Source organism: Alexandromys fortis, unplaced genomic scaffold (genome assembly GCF_014885135.2).
Source record: "Alexandromys fortis isolate MF-2015 unplaced genomic scaffold, M_Fortis_MF-2015_v1.1 scaffold_268, whole genome shotgun sequence".
Lineage (NCBI taxonomy): Eukaryota > Metazoa > Chordata > Mammalia > Rodentia > Cricetidae > Alexandromys > Alexandromys fortis.
In genome coordinates, this window is record NW_026068141.1 from 61,100 (window position 1) to 70,443 (window position 9,344).

Here is a 9,344-nt window from a genome sequence, read left to right on the forward strand (position 1 = left end):
TCTCTTGGGTATATTCCCAAGAGTGGTATTGCTGGGTCCAGGGGTAGGTTGATCCCAAATTTCCTGAGAAACTGCCACACTGCTTTCCAAAGTGGTTGCACAAGTTCACATTCCCACCAGCAATACATGAGTGTACCCCTTACTCCACAACCTCTCCAATTATAAAATGGGGCACTGAGCTGAACAGAGAATTCTCAACAGAAGTTCAAATGGCCAAAAGACACTTAAGGTCATGCTCAACTTCCTTAGCGATCAGGGAAATGCAAATCAAGACAACTTTAAGATACCATCTTACACCTGTCAGAATGGCTAAAATCCTGTTTATAGCACTCTCTGATCTCAGGTCCGGAACTGTGTTTTAGTTGTACCGTTTGGTGCTGGGTAGCCATGATCACGCACTATAAGTATTTAGAGCAGTTGTGAATCTATGTAGACAACACACAACCCTCATGGGGGAGATTTTAAATGCCTCCTACATGCAAGAACAGCTATAGACAGTCAGTTGCTGCTCAGAGAGGGAGGCTGGGTTTACCCAGGGAGGAGCCCCCACAGCTGATCCAATCCTGAGCAGTCCACCCTAAGAACATGCACATAGGAACAACACTAAATAAACATGTGTATTTGTGTGTGTAAATATAAAAATAACAGGCATGCAATTATACTATTCATGTATGTAATTCAAAAAAAAATAAAGACTTTAAGTTAAAAGATATTGAGCACAAAAAACAAAGACAAGGAAGATATATTAAGGGATCAGATTCAAATTTATAAAGATTAAATTCTATAATAACAGAGAAGAAAACACATGAAATGTTCCACTATTTTTTTTCTGTGAAACACTTTTTTGTTGTTGAGAAAATAGGGTTTGTCTGTGTAACAACCCTGTCTGTACTGGAAATCACATAGTGCTAGACCAGGCTGACCTTGAACTCATAGAGATCATCATGCTTCTGCCTCCCAAGAGCTGAAATTGAATGTATTTGCTGCCACCTGGCTCTGTGTACCTACTTCCAAAGTGAATGAAAAGAAGAAGAAAACTAAGCACGAATCAGCTGTGAGACACACAGCATTTAGAGAGTGGAGGGTCTCACAGGGCTTGGTGGTGCATGTCCATGAGCCCAGAACCCAGGAGGCTGGGAATCACAGGCTCTCCTGGGCTACTTAGCAAGGAAACAAAGAGACACGTGTTTCCGGACAGAGTGCTGCCTGGGATGTGCAAGGACCAGCAGTTCTTCAATGTCGCCACTATTCTTTTTTTTCTTTTTTTAATATTTATTCATTTATTATATATGCAATATTCTCTCTGTATGTATGTCTGCAGACCAGAAGAGGGCACCAGACCTCATTACAGATGGTTATGAGCCACCATGTGGTTGCCGGGAATTGAACTCAGGACCTTTGGAAGAGCAGGCAATGCTCTTAACCACTGATCCATCTCTCCAGCCCGCCACTATTCTTTTAATAAGGAGAGAGCAATAATAGGACCTGGGGCAACAAATACAACATAATCACATGATCACAGCATATCACAGGAGGAGCTAATTTGGAGCCTTGCTACTTTTCATAAGCAGGAGAGTGTATGCTTTCTGAACCAAACATTAGTTTGTCCCTCGACCCTCCAGCCCTAATGTAAGGCAGTATTGTATAGTTTCATACAACCTACAGTGGAGCTCACTCTTTTGTTTTTATGACATTCCCAATACATGGAGTACAGAAATAACTAATTTTACACTAGTCACATGTTTCCAGCAAGTTGAACATAAGTATTTTCATAAGTTAACTTTCCTATTCACTATAAGTAAATCATGAGAACTTATGTTGAAATGAAAGAATCTTTAGTAATATATATGTTTAACAAACATCTTTCCTAAAATATGAGTTTTTATCTAGGGGCTATATTTGGTTTTTAACAAGATTTATCTCATTGAAGATGTTTTTAAAATGTATTATTAATCTTTGACAATGTCACTCACTGTATCTTAAATCATTTTCACCCTGATGATGTTTGTTTCAAAAATTCGAATAGTCCTTGCTCAACAAGGTTTTTGATGATATCACTTCTTTTGCAGTAAAGGTTAGCATCCTTTCGCTGCGAGACGACTTGGAGCCAGTTACACGGGAAACTGTCTTAACTTTCATAGTAAGTATGTGCTTAGTCCCGCGATGCTTCACTCACAGATGGATACACGGAGCAGGGCTGTTCCCATGCAAAGAGCATTCTTGCCACATGAACAAACTCTTCCTGAGTGCTTGCTTGCAGTTCTGCTTCTCCATCCAGAGTTGAAGCAGGACAGCTCCTCCCTGCACAGCGTCATCTCCTTACAACCCTGGCCTCCAGTACTGTGGCCAAGATAAATCTCTAGTCTTCCAAAATTACCTGGTCATGGGTATTACTTTGTAACAATGAAAAATGACCTAAGGCAGGCACGATTTTTATTTCTCTAAAGGACCCTGAAGGATCAGAAGTTGACAAGGTACAAGGAAACAATCTTACTGGAGCTGTGTCTTTTCCTGACTTCCAAATTCCTTCTAACCCCAAGTATGTAAAAATGTTTGTTAATAAGTCGTTTTCTGAAAAAACAAACAAACAAACAAAAAACAAAAAACCACATTGAACATTTGGTTGTGGGGCAGAGGAAAGGTTAGGTGAGTGAGCTACCTGCTCTGACCAAGGAGAGCACACATGTGACTATGTGAAGCCTTCCAAAGGATGCTAGAATTTAGGCCCACTTCTCAGCAAAACAGAAATGAATCCCAGATACCAGAGCACTGTCCAGCATATCAGGAGTCTCAGATTTCCAGCACACCTTGAAAAGAGAATCCCTTAGATGTAGGTATTACCAGCCAGCCTCAGCAAATGGCAAAACAGTAAATAAATACACGATACACACACAGAAAAAAATTTCCCAAAATTTCTCACCCATTTTTTTTTTATAGAGAGAGCAATCAATTTAGAGAGAAAACAATCTTCAGTTTTCCTTTTTGCCTTTTCACCCTAACAAAGTGTCCATCTCTGGGAAGAGAGTTTTAGGTTATGGTTTATTGGGAAAGCACTTATGCCTAGCAGGTGCGGAGATTTAGTCAAAACGTGTGTGTGTGTTGTGTATGTAGGAAATTTTGTTTATTTGGGTTCATATACAAGGATTTAAGACCATGCTCATACAGAGGTTTATAAAATACATGTTTAATGAGCACTGCTTGTGTGTGTAACTCACATTAAGAGAGCAAGCTATCAAATAGAAGTCAAGTGCCCACAATCCCTGCTCTCAAGGAACATAGAACACAATGTCTATGACAAGGGCAGCTATACTATTCTATAGTATAGTATCCTTCCCCATACTATACTATAGTCTACTACACTGTACTGTAATTATACTATACCATACTATAGTATACTGTAGTATTCTATACTGTACTATATCATTCTATTCTATACTATACTGTACTATAATATTCTATACTGTACCGTACTGTATTATGCTATAGAATACAAGACAAGGGAGGCTATACTATACTGTACTGTACCATACTACACTGTACTATATTATTCTATACTATACTATTCTCTACTATACTATAATGTACTATACTATACTGTACCATACTATAATGTACTAGCTATCCTATCCTATACTGTACTATAATGTACTGTATTATACTATATTGTACTCTACTGTACTGTACTGTACGGTACCATGCTACACTACACTATACTCTACTATACTATTCTATACTACACTGTACTATACTACACTATACATAGCTACTGCAGACTTTTCCAGTAGAAACACTTTAGAGTCACTTGCCCTGTGTCCTCACTAAAGGAAATTGTGTTTGGCTCATTTTGAAAACATTTTCTGAAAATCGTCGACTGAAGTTGGGAGGCTGAAATAATCTGGATGATTTAAAATTATACAATTTCTTAAAATGCCATAGGCTCCCCAGTGCAGAATCGAGTCTGCTATGTTATGATTCTGATTTCCCAGAAGTCACCTCGTGCCAGCTGTCCACGGCAGATCACTGGAATCCATCAGACTCCACTCTCCCGTCTTAGCAGCTTGGCGTCTGTTGTCCTCTATGCACAGAACACATTCTCCTCATAGTTCTCTTCTCTGGGACATGGGAAAATGACACTTTGTACAAATGCCATCCCTGGATACGACGTAGTGTCCACTTCACTCTCCACCTCCTTGTCCTGTGTATTTTCTTTCTTATCCATGTCTTATTCATTGTTTCTTTATCACCCCCTCCCCATGTTAGAACCCAGGATCCTTAAGATCAAGGCCCTTGTCCATAGTGTTCCTTTTAGCTCAGCAATGCAGCATCCTCGGTCCTCGGTAAATACCTGTTGAGCAATGACAATAGTCATGACAACCGTGCTATCTCCTCCATTGATCGCATTTCACATCTGCATGGTGGATACGGTTTTTCTCTTTCCTCAGTGATGTGCAGTAATTCGTATGAAATAAAGCTGCTCAGAAAACGTGTGAGAATCTGAACTGGTGTGGATTGTTCGCTATAAAGTTGCGGTTCTTCTGTATTGATCTTTTTTAAATCTTATTGTAGTACTCACTAATTTTTTGTTTGGTTGGTTGGTTTTTGGTATTGGTCTTTCAACACAGGGTTTCTCTGCATAGCCTTGGATGTCCTCACTCTGTAAACAGGCTGACCTTGAATTTAGAATGGCACCTCCCAAAGTCTTGGAATTAAAGGCATGAGCTCCCACTGCCCAACCCCACTAACTATTTTTGGAACAAGGTTATTGGACAGGTTATTTTATGCTTTAGACCATCCATGCTTAGTTTTCTAATACAAATTTGCTCATATGAGGTTTGGATTTCACCACTGGTATGCCATCTTTCTAAACATATTATTATAATTTTTTTTACTATGTTGTGAATTTAACATAAATTTCTGGATATATTGAAGTTGTTTCAGTTCTCCAATAAAAGATACAATACAAAAAACTAATTGTTAAACAATTTATTTTATTTTTGGAATGTTCAGTTATGCCTATTTATTTTTAAAATACCTTTCATCCAAACTTTTACTTTGGTATGTGTGAAAGTGTTTATGTGCGTCCATGTATGCATGTGTGTATCTACATGTATATACACATATTCTTACCTCCTTAAAACAGAAATTACTAGAGTTCCTCTTGATAAATTAAAACTCTTTGATAACCTCCATGATTTCAAACATCTTGTTTCCACAGATACGGTAGATGGACGATTCAGGCTAAATATAGAGAAGACGCTTCCACCAACGGAACAACACACTTTGAAATCAAAAAACACGGTAATCTTCAACCTAAGACTCGTTTATAGAACGTTAGTTTTCTCCCAGAAATTCTTTTCAGTTATGTAGCTAATACAAACCACTCCCAGGTGGGGATGAGGCCCCGGGCCAGGATGGTGGGAAGTCCTGGTTGGGTATCCAGCTAGGGAGTCAGTGCTCGTTAGAGGTTGTTAGAGAGACGCGATGATGTGGAACAGAATACCGTCGTGGGACTGTTTTAGAAGGATTTTATGCCTTCCACACCTCCTTCTGTCTCACAGATAAAGCCTTCAAAATAAATCTCACGGCAATAAGTGATCTGCAGCACGAACTGAAAATTCAAGGTACTCTAACGCTTTGGTGGCTGTTCGGGAATCTGAGGTCAGGTGGCCTGTTAGTTCCAAGGAAGCCAGTCGGCCCTTGTGGATTCATGTTCTTCATAACAGAACTGGTATAGTCACCAGGGGAGCCTACCTTATGGGGGATCTTTCTAGGCTCATGATTTTAGTAAAAATAGACAATTAGTGACGAGTCAAGTAGTTAAGTCAACAAACGATTTAGTTGACGAGAGTATTATGGGTGATATTGCAGGGACAAGACCTATTTTTGAGTAATATAACAACAGTACGACACTGACCACTCTTCCCTCTCTCCATTCTCCTGCTCATAGATGAAGCCCAAGGCGTGAGTCTCCACTCAACAGATTCCCTGGAACAGAAAATAACAGAACAAGGTAGTCCACAAGTTGTATAGCACTGCGGTTACTGCATTCAAGACCAGAGCAGAAGACACGGGGTTTCCCTAATTGCAAAGCAGCGGGCGGGGAAAAGATGTCTGTGGAGGTTCAGTTCACCTCTCAAATGATCCTTCACACAAACTCAGAATTTCATTGGCCAGATCCTTACCCCGAAAAACGCAGTTCTTTATTATTTCCTCACCTAAAATTATGTAAAATGCTTGGTTTCCCCGAGTATCTGCTGAGGGAGTCCTTTGATTGTAGAGAAATTGACGCTTGAAATTCCTACGACTGTTGGTGGTAAGAACACGCGTATTGACATCGTTTCAGCTTTGACTTACAAACATCCGGTGGTAAAGAAGTGTTGTAATGACGGAGCCAGACCTAGTCCCTATGAAACCTGTGAGCAGAGAGCAAAACGTGTGAAAACAGGCCCGCGCTGTGTCAAAGCCTTCACTCAATGCTGCACCAAGGCAACCGAGATCAGAGCTACAGACACCTTTAAAGGTGTCCCTTTGGCAGGACACCCTCGTAAGTATTGTTTTTCCTATCGGAACTTTCCCAAACCTGGGTAACTTTATGTAAATTAACTTCTTCAAGAAAAGCAGTTTTCGTGTTCTACTTACAATTAGATTTGAAAGGCAGACAACTTGCAGTGCCCAGAAGGAAGCCCTGTTGTGTATTGGGGAACTGGAAACAGGATAGCACACTCAGAGAACACTAGTCCAGAGCCAAGACTCAGTGGCACCGAGGGCCAGCTCACTATGTAGACTTGAAGGAGACTGAGAATCTCCTGTTCATAAAAGGCAATGATTCTGTCACATTACAGTCAGCAAAAGTTGAAATCTATTTCAGTGTTAGCATTAGTAGATGTTTCAGGATGAAAAAACTTTCTTAATGTTTCCAAAACTACAGAGACTCCTTTTCTATATCATCTTTAAGAAAACAAACAAGCAGAAAGAAGCCTTCTGATGTTCTTCTGAATACTTTCAATTTTTAATTATTTATTTGATTTGGGAGATTTTGATATAATCACATTATTTCCCCCTTTCCTTTGCCCCTTGCAAAGCAGCCCATAAATCCCTCTTGCTTTTCTTCAAAATGATGCACTCTTTTTTCATTGTTACACTCATATGTGTATATACATATATTCCTAATATAACCTTCTAGTCTGTATATTTATATGTATGCTTTTGGGAATAACCAGTTGCCATTGGATGAGCAGTGAGTGTGCTCTTCCCTGGGGAAGACTCTTCTGCTCCCAGCATTCCTCTGATGCTGTAGTTCTTTGTGTAGGGTTGGTACCTGGTGGTCTTTATCCCTCACTCTGGCATGTCTATTGCTGTGTCCTTGCAGGTTTATTGTTCACATTGGGGGATCCATGTTGAGGAGACTGTCTGGTACAGCCTCTGGCATTACTAGGAGACAAAGTCTCGCAGTAAAACCTGATCCTCTGACTCACAGCTGCCTATGACCAGATTGAGCCCACTTCTAGCAGCTGAGAGCACCTACACTTGTGTGCACATAACCACACACAGACACATAACATACACGTGACTGAAATAAAATAAATCGTAAAGCAAGAGTAAAGTGTCCATATAAGCATTTGGAGTATGGGGAACATTACATATTTTCCATATAGCATTGTATTATTGACTTTTCATATAACCAATCTCATAAAGTATGATCTCAGTGACATAGGTGAGCAAACTGAGAATGGAAACTGGTGAAGTAGCAGTGTATCTAATCTATACCATTATGAACACATGGTATATATAACCTATGCCATTATGAACACATGGTGTATCTAATCTATACCATTATGAACACAATGTTGTACCTAACCAATACCATTATGAACACAATGGTGTATCTAACCTATACCACACTGAACGCGGCGGTGTATCTAACCTATACACTATTAACCTGTTTTGCGTTCTTTTTATGAATTGAACTGAGCAAAGATGAACTGTTATAGAGAAAGTCTTTGACAAACTTTCAGATAACTGAGTTGTAATTTATAGTCATAAGCCTCAGGCCATATAGAGAGACACACGTTTAAAATGCAATTCTCAGGTTTGTTTAAGAGGAGCTTTGAGGGGTGAGAAACACGACTCCTAGTGTCTAGAATAAATAAGCCTTTCCCCCAGGTGAGGGGCCATAGCCCTTATAGTGCTGGAGTCGCCACAGGCAAACCAGGTGAGAATAGCAAATAAAATTGGAAATAATGAGCATTTATTGGATGGCTTACCTGTTTACCCAGCTGACAGTGAATATCACCTAAGGATCAACTGTTTTTATGGAATATGTGGAGCAACCATTAGAGTCACAATGACCCCTTCCTATCACCCACTAGGCTTCAAGAGCTCCAAGGTGGATTAGGGAAACAATGCAATGGGCCAGGTTTCAGATGCTCTTAAGTTAAAAGCCGTGAGCATCACTAAGAATATAGCATTAGATGAACAGTATTTATTGTTACTGGCTTCTGTAGGTGAGGCTTCTGTTTATTCGGTATTTCAGATTCCTAACTCACCTTGACACTTTCTATCTGAGCCCAACATAGCTGTAAAAATTTATTTTCTCTAATTATTGTGTTGTGTTTGTATGTATGGGTGTGCATGTATGTATGTATATTCGTGTGTGATGTGTTCGTGTAGGTGTGTGCACATACACAGAAGGGTGTGCAACCACACATGTGGACAAAGATGTTGGGTGTCCTTCTCAATTACTCCCCACTTTATCTTTTGAGACAGGATCTCTCACTGACCCTGGAGCTCCCTGATGTGGCTGGGCCACCTGGACAGTGACCTCCAGGAATCCTGTGCCCCTGCCTCTCCAGGGCTGGGAATGCAGATGTGCACTGCTGTGCCCCACATCAGCATAGGTACTAGGAATCCAAACGCAGGTCCTTTGCTTGTACAGCAAACGCTTTGCCCATGGAGTGTCTCCTTGCTACTATTTTCCCTAATGTAAAGAGGACATTTAAAAGATATTAGGCATTATTAGGGTCATGATAATTTCTGTGACTAATGTTCTTCACAGTAGTGCATGATTTTTTTCAATTTTAGTTCAAATTCCTTGAATCTTTTACTTAGAAAAAGAAGAGGCGATCTAACTGCATGGAATATCTAACTGTTAAACCCAGAAGACGGTGCTCACGGCACTGTGGCTGCCACAGTGAATGCTGACATGCTGCCCAGGGAGAGCTGAAGACTCAACAGCACACACTGCTGTGTGCCACCGTGCTGCCCAGGTGCCCAGATGTCTGCAACCCTGTATCAGTTCACCACAAACGACCAGATGTGCCAGCAGAGCATGGGAGCCTCTAAAA

General features: G+C 40.3%; 1 protein-coding gene across 2 annotated transcripts in view; it reads left to right on the plus strand.

Moving 5' to 3' along the window:
- LOC126491256 (complement C5-like) overlaps positions 1-9,203 on the plus strand; it is a 34,220-nt gene extending 25,017 nt beyond the window's left edge. Inside the window, exons 4-10 of one of the 2 annotated variants that reach the window (XM_050126815.1) lie at positions 2,070-2,140; positions 2,448-2,539; positions 5,216-5,298; positions 5,559-5,621; positions 5,948-6,010; positions 6,344-6,544; positions 9,082-9,203. In XM_050126815.1, coding sequence (XP_049982772.1) covers positions 2,070-2,140; positions 2,448-2,539; positions 5,216-5,298; positions 5,559-5,621; positions 5,948-6,010; positions 6,344-6,544; positions 9,082-9,095 — 587 coding nt within the window. In that variant the 3' untranslated portion in view covers positions 9,096-9,203. The remainder of the gene's footprint in view (positions 1-2,069; positions 2,141-2,447; positions 2,540-5,215; positions 5,299-5,558; positions 5,622-5,947; positions 6,011-6,343; positions 6,545-9,081) is intronic. The other variant, XM_050126814.1, reaches the window with a different exon arrangement.
- The last annotated feature ends 141 nt before the right edge of the window (positions 9,204-9,344 follow it).